Consider the following 15,076-nt stretch of genomic DNA (forward strand, 5'->3'; position numbering starts at 1 on the left):
AGCTAGAATTTGTATATACTGTCATTTATTCCAGCTTCAAAGGGAAAACTACAGCTTTCAGCTACATTAGTGTCTAAGGAATAGATTTTCAAAATTTAAGGTCCCATGTCTGTGCACAAAAATGCATGCCTTTGCGTGTGAAACTATGGCAGAGTACAAATCTGTTATGCATGTGCAATAGCAGCCGTAGCCAACTAAACGGATTGTGTTTGCTTTAAATATGTTTGGGAAAGCAAATTTTAGAGGGAAAGGAAAAAGCCTTTTTCTCCTTCCAGTGTTAGTACAACACAGGACTGGAGCTGAAATTGGATCTGGCCTAATAAGCTTTCTTTTTGCAGAAGAGGCTATTTGCACACATGAATATCAGATCTGCACATACAATTATGGCAAGTGGGCTCACAAATATAGACATGCAATTGTGCAAAAATTCATTTACTAAATCTTAGCATCAGGTTTTGAAAATGTGGCACTGCAAGAAACGACATAAAGTCTAAGATAATTACCCTCTATGTTCCTTTAAGGCCATTTCAGAACAACTTAAGGAACTGTGGAAGCGCTCATCCTAGATTTTATCCAAAGCAGGTGCTTTCTGGATGCTTCCCATTATGTCGGAAGTCATGAAGGAACTGCATTAGACTGAAATACTGTGGAAGGGCTGCTGTGTGTCGCATGGCATGCAGTAACCACCTTCGTATCAATGGCTGACTTTTACTTTCCTGTGAAGCACTGCTCCCACAGCTGAGGAAATCTTTCAGGGTTAACGCTCAGCCTTGCACTTGGGCACTCCATTAGGCTATTGCTGTGTACTGTGAGACTTGGTTGAGTGCAATGGCATTCTGGGCACAGGACCAAACTCAAAAAATACCACCATTCTCTTCCTTCCAATTCCATGTCTTTTCAGGCCACCTAACCCCATTTTTAAGTTGTTATCTGGATGGCTGAAACAGTACACTACAGATCATTGTGAATACTCAGTGGCTTGTGTAAACACATTTGACACGTCTCCACTGTAGAGCTGCAGTTTAGCAAGCCAGCCATTAGTCTTATCGAGCTACCCCTGCTGCCGTTTCAGCAGAAGCCACGACGGCAGTAGCTATGCCTCCTGCTGATGCTTCAGGAAGACCGTGAGGAAGAGGCACGGACAAGGGTGTGCATAAGAGATAAATCGGTTGCTTTAAGGGAAACTTTACTTTGATCGGCCTCATCACTGAAATACTGGTGTCTTGGGTTTATTAAATCTTTGTCGACTAGCAGGAAAAAGATTTGTTGCTGGGCTGGGATAGTAAGAGCAGCCTGACAACTTCAGGATGACAAAAGCGGTGTGCTAGAGACAACTGTGCACACCTCACTGTCAAGCGATACAGGCTGTACACCAACCTGATAGTTCCTCCTGTCTTCCACTGAAAAGCACAGACCATTGCCATCCATAAGCTCACCGCTGCCTACTGACAGCATTCAACACCCAACCCACTCAACGTGGACAGAACGAGTATTAGAGCTATACCAGCTGGGGCATGGGCCTCAGCCGAAAAGGTGACTGCATGCATGAGGCATGCTACAATGCCCTCAGAGAATGACAGTTTATGCTGACCTCCAGTATGTGCCAGCGCTAACAGATTGAACCTGGTTGCGCTCCAGCGTCTAAAGTGGGAGGTGATATTCAGTCACCGCAATTCCAGAGCGGTATGGAATGCCTAGGCTCCGGCTCAGCTGATCCAGCCATGTGGAAAGCAGTGTGGGAGCGCGACATGAAAACTGTACGCAGAAGAAATGCATCCACACAAACATTAGGGGCTGGAGTTCACTGTGCAGCAGAGGTGCTTCTGAAGGACACACGGTGTTTTATCAGCTAGGACAGACAAAGCAGTGCATTGTGTGGATGCAGGTCTTTCAGCTATGCACTCACTTTGCCTTGTCTGAAGACAGAATTTAAACCAACTCGTCAAGCCAAGTTGAAAAGAAATCTCTTTTAGGATAGATAGTTAACAAACAAACAAGCAAAAAAATACATACAACAACCCCATAAATAAGTGCAGACCATAAATGACCCCATTACTCTGTGTGTTCATTTTGGTTTTGTTCTGGATTTACCTGTTTCCAGCCATATTCCCTTGTGCCCACCCATTCATCTCCGTAGAGGACTGATAGGCAGGATTAGCCTGAGACTGCTGAATCATGGGGCTCTGAGTATGAGCCAGTCTTGGGGACATCAGTGGACTCTGAGGAGTGGTGGCCCCTGTGAAGCCTGGATCGGGCTGCTGACTAATACCTGAAGAAGAAAATGAGAAATGTAGCCACTTAAAGTTAAGCTGAGAACTTATACCTGCTGGTATGTCTTTACACAGTCAATATTTATGTCATCAGGAACCTATAACCTTGACTCTTAATGTGGGATATCTAGGTCAAGAGCAAGACATCATCAACTGATACGATACCTATAACCTTAAAAAAAATATTTGCCTAAGTATGCTGGCTACCTGTGTGTCCTAATCATACAAGTGGTTTCTCCACTCTACAGACCAAAAGAAAAACACTGCTAAGTGATTTCCCCACCCCCCCAAAAAACCCCAACAAAACCCCAACAAGCACCCACAAACCAACCCTGCATTCAAAACAACAAAGAAAACATATTGCTTCAAATCCATTTTGGTGAAAGTTATGCACGACCCATTTACTGCATGGCACCACCTTTTAACATTTAGGCAATAATTTTCAATTTCTTCTAAAGTTACTAGAACCTTAGCACCTCTATTTCTGTGTCCCTGCAAAAACACTCAATGCTACTTTGTGCAAGCATTTAATGAAAAATAGAAAAAATATCTAGATACAAAGAAAACCTAATTTAAGCTGTAAAATGTCAATTGCATGCAGAAATATTGTTTTAATCCAAGTCACTTCGGTCTTGTTTAAGTTCATCACAAACAGCATAACAAAAACAAGCCACCCTTAATGCTGGGGTAAGAATCAGGTGATATGAAATCTATTCTTACATTCACTGTCTGTGTGACTTAGCTTCTCTATACTTCCTCTATATCATAAAATGCGAGTAACATAATGTCTCTTCATTTTCATAAAGCAATTACAAATACACGAAGGGAAAGCATTATTATGATTTAGAGACTGGTGTAAAGAATAACAGATCAGTAAGAGTAGATAGCAAATTTAGAATTGGATGGACATAATTTGTAATATCTGCAGAACTCACACATAAATTATGTAATAAATTGTAACATAATAATGCAATTGTAATATAACTTATACAATACTTATAAATAAATAAGCTGTATAACAATAACTGTATGGAGTAATTGCCCCATGCACCTTCAGAACAAAGTGCTGTGCAGCTTTGTAAAACGTACAAACAAAATGGTATAAATTACTGTATTACACACAGGTTTAAGGACAGGGAAGGGAATGACTTATCTGAAACTAATTTATATTATTTAAGTTCAATAGTTAGTTGTTAATTTTACATTATTATACATATATAAATTTACATTATAATGTACACATGAATTACCTTTCTTGGGGAAGAATCTGTCTGATATTTAAGCAATATCTCATCAAAATTTAAAAAAATGATGTACAGCTTTGCCTGTAGTCACTTTATGCTGTTTGCCAACATCAATTCACATGTTTTTCTTCATTTGCACTTTATCATATATATTGGTTTGTTTAGTTCAGTCAAAATTCAGAGTCCATCAAGCCAATATATACACATGGATGTGTTCACGTGTGCATACACACTTTTACCTGCATGTATCTATATATATAAACAAACACACACACTGCATTTCTGCTATCGCTCAAAAGAATAGCAGCACTTGGAGAATATGTGGTACTAGAGCCAGGAAAATGCAAAGGCGCTATGTTGCATCTAAGGACTTCCAAGGGGCCCAAATCTCCATGTTTCCCATCGCTCCCAGGGAGCCAGGAAGAGGGCTGTGGGAGGGGGGCTTGGACCCTGCAGTGGGGGGGACACGGGGGAATAAGGACTGTCAAAATGCACTGAGGGGATGGAATCAGTACCGTAGTTTGGAGGAAACGGAAACTGCTGTGCATTTGCCTGCGGGATCCGTGGATTGCTCATGGTTGCTGGTATGCCACCGGCAGCCACCATGCTGGGGGTCATGCTCAAGCCCTGCCCTCGCATCATCAGTGTCCGCTGCTGCACCTGCTGCTGCTGCTGCTGCATCTGCCGCTGCCGCAGGTGCTGGCTCAGGATCTCCCGCTGCCTCTGCGCCAGCATCTGCGCGTTGATAGGGCCCTGCAGGGGAAACCACCACCACCTATCAATAACCGCTCTTCTAAGGCAACCTGACCAGTTGGAGGAATCTCCGCTAAAGCAATCTGGAAGATTCCAGTTCTTTCTCCCCCCTGCCCCGCCCAATTAACAATAATATAAAATGGGAGAAAATAACCCTATTAATACTTCTGCTGGGAAAGACTTCCAACAGTGCAAGAGTCACTAACTGAAATAATACCAGTGTTTAATGTTGCAGCAATTTGTAATTGCAAATAGAGTAGCTCATTAAAAAAATGCATCTATAGGAAATGAGAAGCTTGGTTAAGAATGCAGTTATATCTTTAGTAAACAACCATCCACCCCATGTAAATATGGGAAAGACTCTTAGATGTATAACAGTAAAATACTTCTTATCATACAGACTGTATTATTTGTATTCAAGCTTTAGAACTTATTGATGTATTTACCACACAACATTACTACTGTATTTAACTGGGGGGGAGAAAGAAGAAAACAAAGTAATTTTTTTATTGAAAAAAACCTGTTTCTCTCACCTGCGTTGGCACTCCAGGTCTCAAAGACAGATTCATATTGGAGACACTGCTGATCTGATTTATCAGTGGCTGCCGATTCTAAAGAAAAGACAATAAACCAACACCAAAACTCAAAAGTTTTTAGAAGAATTTTATATACAGAGATATATGCATCTACCTTCCAATCAGTTGGTTTGAGGACCTAGTTTTCCATATTCAAGCAGGGATTAGTTTTTCCGCTCAAATGCTGTTATCATTCACAGAACACACCATATAAATAACAACACAGGCACTAAGCTGTTTACCAAACATGCTCCCTTTACAGTTCCTGTCCTTTTTGAGTTTGGGACTGGACTTGTTGAGGTTTACTCTGAATTAGACTCTATTGTGATGACTGAAGGCAGAAATGCTCTTTCCTCCTCCGCTAGAAAAGCACTGATACCTTATGTACAGTACTATGAACCTATATATTTAAAAAGGAAATAAGAAACAACAATTTAAAAGTGATCTTAAGTAGATCAAAGCCAAGGAAAAAGAGAAAAAAAAAAAAGCATGAGGTAACACACAAGAATAAAAGCATTTAGATTGCTGGAAGAGTCAAGATATAATAGAAAGAAAAAGACTTGTATAACAAAAAGCACCACTGCAACCGCGCTCAGAGAATTAGTGAGACCTCTGCTTAAATACTAGGCACATTCTTGCACAGTATTACAGAAAGATGCAAAAAAAGATCCAAAAAGCATGTGCACCATACCGTCTTGGGCAAAAATACCATCACTAGGGCTAGCGTTTTTAGTTTAAAAGCGGAATTAGGTTATAATAAAACAGGGTACACACTGAAGACCTGGTCTATCTGGAGTAAGCCGACAGTATGCACCGCCTAGGAGAGGCGCCTGCGCTGGCGGGGCAGCGGGCAAGGAAGGGGGTGTACCTGCTGTGCCTGCAGCCTGTGCTGCAGCTGGAGCCGCAGCTGGTTGGGCTGGTTCTGCACGATGCCGGTGGGCCTGAGGCCGGCGCGGGGCTGCATGCGCAGGGCTGCGTACCCTGGGCGCTGCCCCATGGGGTGGAAGCTGGGGTCCTGCATGGGCGCGTAGCTACCCTGTGCCATTTGAGCCTGTGCCGCGTACTGCTGGGAGAACACCGGAGCCTTCTGCTCTATCAGGATGCTGGAATCCTGGCTGGGGAAGGTCTCTGGGTCCACAGCTTGGCTCTGTAGAAATAAGTGAACAACAGAAACAGCTGTTGGGACTTGGCTTTTCACAGGATTATACGAGACGAATACAGCCACCCTGCAAAACCAAGCTTCCAGGATGTGAATGTTTTTAAACAGAAAATCACACAAATTTTCTTCACTTAAATACAAAGCTTAAGAATAGATATAATCGTACTTTCAAGTGTCAAAACATAATCATGGAGACAAATTCCTCTTCTTCCTTTTTCTTTTTTTAAAACAAAGACCCACAATCTTTGTCCTGTTCTTAACACAGCCATCGTATCACTCTGCTAACGAATAAAAACCAAAATGACAAACGCTATATCAAAACCTGTAAATTAAGTGATGCCAGCATATTTTTCCCACTGATTCAGAAATAAATTCAAAGACATTACAAATGAGTAAGTAGATTTTTATCAGTATCTTTAAACAAAATAATGACTTCAAATAAAGATGCCTGAAACTATTATAGAAGCTAACGTGAACAGAGTGCCTAATTCTTTCAGGGCACTTTCACACAAACTGATTATCCATTAGCATAAAAAAGCTAACACAATTCTAAACTCTACTCTAGATACTCCCCTAATATTTGCTCTAGCTAGAATAATTTTATAGCTTATTCCACATTGACCTTGGAAATCAAGTTAATCTAAATTTCACTGCCTTCATAAAAGAAAGACTTTAAGCTCCTATAAAATGTTTGATTTTATAAACAGTCCTTAACTGTTTCCACTGAGATAATTATTAAATAGCAATATGTTTACCACTTAGTTTGAAATAAACCATTATTCATATCTTTTTGTGGTGGTACTCCAAAAGGTATGTAACATTGTATTAAAGTTTCACACTGCAAAATTGAAGTTCACCAATAAATCATATCTCCAGCTCAACACCTCATGGAGTTCTGTGTTGTACCAAATAGGCTTGGAGACAATTTTCTCATATGCAAAGCAGGATTTTATTGGTCCTACTTCATCTCTGAAATGCAGAGCTACTTCAGAAGTTATGCTCAGGATGCTGATGAGTGCTGGGAAATGAAAAGGGTATTCTAGGCTTCTCTAGGGATATTAAATCATCATAGAAACACAACTGCTGGTTTTGGAAATACAATTTTGATGCCAGAAACATCAAGAACTAACTTTTCCCCAAAATCTTTTATTTTTACCACATTTTTTTTGCACCATGTAAGACTGAAATGGACAAGAAACAACTGGAAGCCAACAAAAACAACTGGGGGAAAAAAACCTGCTTAAAAAGAATAGAACAATTTCATGCTCTAAAGTTCAGAAAGCATGTTCACAATTTAAAAAAATATAGTTTTTAGTGCTTGGGATGAAATCAACTGCTTGAGGTGAAACTGGTCCCTTAACACACATTCTTGAACTAACGGGAAAAACTATGGTTAAAATTACATATTTGCTCATCAGAAAGCTTGTTGCCCCCATCACACAAAGGTGTAGATTTTACTCCTCTGCTCCTAGTACTTTAGTACTTCATATTATTTTTTCTTTCTTTCATGTACCCTGTTGCTGACTGTGATCTTATCTTTCTCCCATACAGTTTGTTTCTCTGACCACCAGATAAGCAGAAGCTTGTTAATTTTTTGGGTTTGGTCAGGTTAGTTGCATAAAGCAAAGTGGCTCAGCACAGGTCAGGAGAGCTAGGTGAGGGTGGCAAGGGAGAGGATGGAAGACTAAACCTGGAGCTGAAGGAAGCTTTGCAGGTGACACTGAGCCATTAGATGGGCTTCCACCAAAATACATAACTCCATCTTAACTTGCAAGAAGTATTTTATAACTCTGTTCTTCAACACACATTTTACCTTCACCTTGACAAGATGTCTTTTAAATGCAATACCTACTACAAACAATGCAAAGTCCAGTATACCTGGCTAACTAGTTCTGGTATTCCCAGAGCCCTGTCGATTTCTTCTAAACCATCAAAATTCCTTAATGCCATGTAAAGCTGATCCAGGAGAGCGCCCTCATCACTTGGTGACTCTGATGAAGGATGATTACACAAGAGATCATCTGGTGAGCTGCCAAACGGTTGCCTGTGAAAACATGAACACAGCATTGGTAAACAGCTGCTGAAAAGCGAGAAATAATATCATAGGATTAGTACTCAAATTGAACTAACTAGTGGAGAGAGAAATAATTTTAATCACTGACAATTTTGTTTAAAATATAGTCACTGAACACAGAACTTAAATAGTTTTTTTACAACCAATTACAACTTTGAATTTCAGATGTTAGATTAAGTATACTGTCACAAGTAGAAGCACTCATTTCCATAGACACTCTTCTTAACTGGTTTTCTATCAGACTAAGAAAGCCAAAGAGGTCACAGAGGGGTCTGAGGATTGTCTGAGCTCGCATAAACCTAACATCTGGAAGAGCTGGCCAGAAGCATGAGGGAGCAGGGAGAAAAGGACATTCCTCCTTTTTGTTTGCAGCAAAACACTGCATCAGCTCAACCCATCTTATGGAACTGCACACTTGGGTACCAGCTTATGCACTTGGTTGTGTGCCTCAGAAGGCTGTCAGCAAGAATTTGGATACTGTCAGGCAGAGTCTGCTGGCTCTATAAATCCTGCTTACGTCACCCCTGAATTTGTATGCAGAGCACACTCGCAGTTACAAAGGCAGAATAAAGGTTTATTCCAAACCCAAAGGACAAAACTTACTGAGAAACAAACTAAATCTGAAATAACACCTTATCTGCAGCCAAATGACATATTTTTGATTTGTAGTTCAACACACAAGCCCTACTTCATGCACAATGCTACAAGACGACAACAGAAAATATAAAGAGCAAAGCATTCTGCAAGCAGGGGCAGCCTACTATATGCATATCATGGAAGAATCTCATCCCAGGTAATTACTCAGAGACAACAAAAGCTGTCACACATGGAGGGAGGAAACAGCACTATATGTGAACCCTTTTTACATGTCTGTTTGGAAAAAACAAAGAAACATGTTTGTGTATTTAGTTTCCATAATGAGATATATGGTTGCCATGGAAGTCTAATCTCTATGTCAAAGCTAAGCAGAAGGAAAGAGCTGCATCATCAGGCTATATACCTAAAAAAATAAAGGATGGCAGGCAGGAAAACTAACACCACCATAGCCTTTTTAATCAGATCCTGGAGTGTAAAAAATAAACATAAGGAGATATATATATATAAAAGATACCTTTAAAACACTGAAAAGTATTAATTGATCTCTATAAGAGCATTTATAAGTATTCTGGAATATGCATACATTTCACAAGCATATATTACTACAAGCATTAAACTGATGTACATTTGGTGAATATTTTATGTAGAACTTTGTTTCTATGAGGTGTATAAAATACAGGCCTGTAAAATCTCTCCATGTTTTGGTTTAACGCTAAGACTGACCTGTTCTGATTACCGAAAGTTGCCTGATCTATAGGCAAGATGCTGTCTGGCCATGGTGCAGTCTGATTTGGAGGCGCCTGTTGTTGGCTATACTGAGGTCCTCCTATGTTCATTTCCAATTCCGATGGCCCTAATCAAGGAAAAATAACCACATCAATTCTGTGAAAAGAATCTACTTTCATGTTAATTCTTTCCATTGAATTACCTATGTTACAGTAAAAGCAAGCAAAAACATTAAGACTTCAGCAACATTACACTTAAAGGCATCATGATTTTTTGTAAAAATTGCTTTTGAAATTTGAGAAAATAACACGGGTGCTCTGAAAGTGGTTCAAAACTATAAAATAGCAGATATGACATCGTGGATGTAAAAATTAGTAAGATAGGCATAAAAAAAAGACAGTATATAAAGCCAGTATCATAATGCACTTGCTTTAAAAGTGACCAAGAACAATGATGACATTCACAGCATTTCTTCTTGAAAAAATCCCTAGTCTTTAATGAACAAGAGCAATTTCATATCCTCTTTCTTTGGCCACACCACTGTGGAGCTACAGAGTAGCAGGAATTGTTGTCAATACACATGTTAAAAATCAGTGTTTTACACCTTTTCCTTCCCACTTCCATTGGAAACTTTCACTGTGGAATACAGTTCTCATCCCATCTATAACTGAAATAAGTCTTTTTTTCATTTTTTGGGTTTTTTTCTGCTTCATCTTTGACAGTCCAGCATATAAGGAACAACTCCACACATGCCCTGACTTACCCATATTCATGACCTGAGATGGAAGCATCTGCCTTGGGCCAGGCTGGTTGCTGGGTCTCAAGGGGATGCTGGCCGTGGGGTTGCGGATCATGCCTGCTTGCACCGGCCTGTTCATGGCACTAGCTGTGGGCGCGCAGGTCACCCTCACCGCAGGAGCCTGGCTGCCCCAATCTCCAGATGTCATGGCAGGCCGAGAGGCATTGCCACCGATCATTCCTGCACAAAAGCCAAACAGACTTAGGTGCCAGCACAGGATTCAGAACAGCTTTAGCATCACCCCTGACTGATAAGCTGCATCTTTAGCGATGAAAATGCAGTAGTTTCACTCAAAGCACATTGTACCACAACTGCCCATCCAGATGTGCAAAGCTAAAGAATGATGCCTTACACTGCTTAGTCAAGGGACTGGAGATTATTACACATTTTACAAGAGGAAGATCCTTTTATCATTTCCGAAATGCTGTTCAGAGTAAGTGCTCCCACATGTAGTCTGCAACAGGTGCTGAGGGCGTGTGGATAGCCCTAACTTCCTTCCTCAGGAAATGAATCACGTTTGCTGATGTGCATGTTAGTGCTTTACTTTCCAAGTGCAAAGTGAGAATGAGTTGAGTAACAACGTGTTATCGCTACACACGTTTACAAATTAGAAGGATTGAATTTAAATTCACATTCTGCAAACATCTTTTGGCAAGTCCTTTCATTCAGAACCTAGAGCCTTCTTAGCTTCAAGGCTCACCCAGATAATCTTGAACTAATATACGGTGCAGGGAAATTACTCACAGGAACTTTCCGATAGATGAAGTTCATTACCGTTATTCTAGGGGAAGTCCTCCTACATCTACTGTAAACAGCTGATGCAGTTTATTTACACTTGGAATATATAGAGTACTACACTCTGACAGTAGACAAAAACCCCCAACCAAACCCCAACACAAAAACCCCCCAAATCCAAAGACGTGCATTCACAGCATTTATACATTTCAGTTTTACATAGTCAAGACAGCGGCTAAAACACTGATTTCAGACTGGATTACTGGTCTCTCCAGCTGCATTTTGCAACATCCTCAAACAAATACTAAAAGCCACACGAATAATTATTACTCATCAGTTCAATTACTTGGTGATATATAGGCAAGAAGAAAAACCCTCTGAAAAGGGTCATTGATTCAGCTGCTGTACAAAATTTGCTTCAGTTCACATCCTCAGGTTTGTTCTATTTTTGTACATATTCTATCAGCCGAAATATGTGGTGTGCTAGAGCAAGTGGCAGGAACACAGATAATACTCTCTAACTTGTATACATAAGATGAATAACATCCTCTAATACGTATACAAAACATGAAAGTAATAGGACACTTGAAAGACTACAAGTTGACCTCTAAACTGCTTAAATAGGATATTTTGGTGTCTAGCAGCATGCCTTTTTTAATACTGATGCAAACTAAATATAAAATTTTGTCAGTGAAAGCTGAAAGGACTTAGAGTATCCATTTATTTACTCAGAGTTCTTAGTACCAGTTGCACACTTGGACAGTCTAAGACTATGTACTAGTTGAAATAAGTCAATCAACCAGACTTTTCTTGAGGAATCCCCTATGGTATCTTGGCACAATATTAGGGCAACATGAAGAAATCAATGCATCACAGATCAGGCATAATCCATGACAAGTGGTAATACCACTCCAACTTCTGATGGTTACCAAGAAGTTTATGTTTCAGAAAAAGATGAAAATATTAGCATTTATTTAATAAAAAATCAAAACTAAGGCTAATAAATAAAGGATAACTGAGGGCAAAACCAAGGTCTGTAGAGGAATGCATCGTAAGGGCAACAGTGTAGCCCACAATTTTGTTTTGAAAGAATTACCTCTACAGACAAGTGGTTCATTTGTTTGCTTTTTCGAGGCAGAAAGACTGGATTTTTAGCCATCTAAGCCTCAGCTGGATTTGGATGTGAACAGTCTCTAATTACCAATACACTGTGATTACCAATACACTGTGTTCATCTAGAAGTTTTCAGGTAGGTGAAAAGCAGTGAATAAAGATCAGGACTAAAAACGTGCAGAAACAGAAATTCAAACTAAATATACCAATACGTAACAGTCCATGAAACATGATTTTTTTTCCAGACTTTTTGGAAAGTGCTTATAATAAACTGCACTTGTAATAATCCCAGCATTATGTTACACATACTATAGTCTGTTACTGAAGTATATTTTAAAAAATGGAAAGTCATCTTACCTGTGCTACTGTTGCCTAAAGTTCCTTGACTTCCGATCATCCCTTCATTCCTGCCCATCAGTCCTGGCTGAGGTATCACTGAATAGGGGCTACTCGTTCTTATGGGTGGGAAAGTTCCTGCACCTGTTGGGTTCTGCAGTGTGATGTCAAGTGGTAAATTCTGGTTTGGTAGTAACCTGCCCAGTTGCCCTGCTCGTGGGTTATTAAAAGCTAGACAGGAGGAGCAAAGAAAAAAGCAAAGTTACAAGAATGGAAACTTTACTTGTTAAAAAAAACCCAACAATAAACAACCCAAACACACTTTAAGCTCTTGGGCTGAGCTATTTAATGCTGCATAAATTACCACTCCATGTCTGTCTGAGAAACATCCCTTCTTGACATTTTTATGTAAATTTCAAAATGGAACATTCTGACACTAAAACAGATATGACGTATATTTTTAAAACTTGAAATGATGCAATTTAACTGACAGAAGAGCCACTACAGCAAAATATACCACTATGTGATGTGCCTACTACTGCAAATTAATCATATACCTAGTAGGACTTTAATTGCATGCAGATGTCATCCTGAGGCAGACTGTTAGGAATTATCTCAGTTTTGAAAGTTTTCCAGCATAAGCTATGCTCCTGAAGAAGTCACCAAAATTAAGGACAGACTGAGCCTATATTAGATCCTGTAGCCCCATTTCTACATCTCCCTCTTAAATTCTTTGTTACATTTTTTGTCATTATTAAAAATAAATACTTCCATGATTCAGCAACAATAAATAAGTGGTCCAGAATTAGAGCTGTGCCACCATAATGTTCTGGTAAACAGAACCATGCTTGATAGTGACTGTCACCTTTATAGAACTGTTTTCTTCTTTTGAGGTGTTTTGTACTCTTAAAAAATCAGCCTGTGCAAAGAAAATTGCAGACTCAAGTCTCAAGTAAGTGAGCTTCATATCATGACTGGCAAGCATCTGGTTCAGCTGGTCTTTAGGCTATGTTCCAATGCACGAAAGCTTCCCCTTATGTGCACAACTAGTACTCCAACACAAATCAAACACCCACCTTGTGCCTATGATTCCATTTCCAATCACACCAACAGAGTACATACAAATAAATTAACCATTTTTGTGAAATTATTATTTACAATACATCCTGATAGCTTCCCCAGGACAGTCTCTGATATGATGGCTTCCTTAAAGCAATTCTGCATTTTTATGTTCACCACATTACAAAGAAGTTAGATAACTTCTTACTTTAGATCAAGGTAGTGATACTTTGAATTTGAGAACTTAGGTGAGGTCTATTAAGATCGGTTAAAAGTATGGAAACATCTTATTACAAAAGTCTCTGTCTTCTCTAATTTTATAAAACCAGACTACAGGAACTCATTCTATTTATTTATTTTTTCATATAAATTCTTTGCTAGGTGAATTTGCCTATATGCGTGTACAGGAATTAGATCACATCACATACACCTAATTCCTAACCATGTGATCAAAATTTTATCATGACTGTCTGTTCAACCAACCAAACAAAACTTATGAGGCAAAAATGATCTTCCTAAGCTTAGGGGCATCATAAAGTCTAAGGACTGAACCAAAACTGAACTACAGCATCATATTCTGCTCTTGGTCAGGATGGGACTGAAGGAGGCTCCCTGTCCCCCATGCAACAAACTCCAGCAATCTGATGAATCTGGCAGCTTTCAAGTCTTGTGAAGTATTTTAAGTAATTTCATGTAAAACCTGTAAAATGAAAGCTGGCTATTTCTCCAGAAAAAAAAATTTAAATCCCAAACCTCTTCTGGAATTGTATATGATTTTACATTCATTCTACACTGGTTTTCTGTGAGCGTATTAAAAGCCACTCACTATTTCTGTGCACCTGTTTTCTGTATGCTCTTCAACTGAAAACAAGGCAGAAGTTCCCTAGGGGAGTAGGGCACAGACACAAGACTGAGCTGGGGGAAAAAGTTTTAGGGTTTTACTTTACATGGGAAACAGGATGTGCTTTTACAGAACTGCTGCTAATCACCAAGACACTCTCATTTACAATCATACTGTTACTGTTCTGCCAGTAGCTTTGCCAACAGATTTAAAGCTAGGTTAACTCTGGAAAGCCAAAAGGCTACAGCGGAAGGAACCAGCAGACCCTACTTCAGAAAGAATACGCTGAAGATTTCAGATGCACAGAGATTTCCTTCTGACTTGTGTGCTGCTGCTGTTAGTATCCCCATACTTACAAAACCAAGTACATGAAATCCAAGCATCCTTCTCTGAGCAACATTGACAACAAATTATAATTTAAGCATCTGTGGTAGGTTTAATATGAATATACACATTCATTATTAATAGCAATACTAATGTTTATGTAAACATTTCCAAGTAATAATTTGATTTCATTTGAAAGTGGCATGGTGTTATTTTAATATCATCAGAACGGCTTAAAAATATTATCTAAGCCCTACGTTTCATAAAAAGAGCACCAGTGTACATTTAAAGATAGATGCTGCCACCCTAGCCAACAGGAGAAAGAAATGAAGCAGTGGCTTTTTATGCTATTTTCTTCAACATTCATAGCTGATAAGACTCCTGTCTGGCCCGCTTTCCATTACTCTATGGTGGTAGACCAACATTTCATACTGATTTGTAAGTTAATTAATAAAGTTAAGGAACACTGTC

The 15,076-nt window shown here is 39.4% G+C and overlaps 1 protein-coding gene across 7 annotated transcripts in view; it reads right to left on the minus strand.

Annotated features, from left to right (window-relative positions):
* NCOA2 (nuclear receptor coactivator 2) overlaps positions 1-15,076 on the minus strand; it is a 189,735-nt gene that overhangs the window by 14,092 nt on the left and 160,567 nt on the right. For all 7 annotated transcript variants that reach the window (XM_040588013.1, XM_040588014.1, XM_040588017.1 and 4 more), the window contains 8 exons: positions 12,403-12,612; positions 10,162-10,377; positions 9,396-9,525; positions 7,880-8,045; positions 5,711-5,989; positions 4,801-4,878; positions 4,030-4,267; positions 2,092-2,269 (listed from right to left, as the gene is read on the minus strand). In XM_040588013.1, coding sequence (XP_040443947.1) covers positions 2,092-2,269; positions 4,030-4,267; positions 4,801-4,878; positions 5,711-5,989; positions 7,880-8,045; positions 9,396-9,525; positions 10,162-10,377; positions 12,403-12,612 — 1,495 coding nt within the window. The remainder of the gene's footprint in view (positions 1-2,091; positions 2,270-4,029; positions 4,268-4,800; positions 4,879-5,710; positions 5,990-7,879; positions 8,046-9,395; positions 9,526-10,161; positions 10,378-12,402; positions 12,613-15,076) is intronic.

The sequence above is a fragment of the Falco naumanni genome, chromosome 3 (assembly GCF_017639655.2).
Source record: "Falco naumanni isolate bFalNau1 chromosome 3, bFalNau1.pat, whole genome shotgun sequence".
In the NCBI taxonomy this organism is placed as follows: Eukaryota; Metazoa; Chordata; class Aves; order Falconiformes; family Falconidae; genus Falco; species Falco naumanni.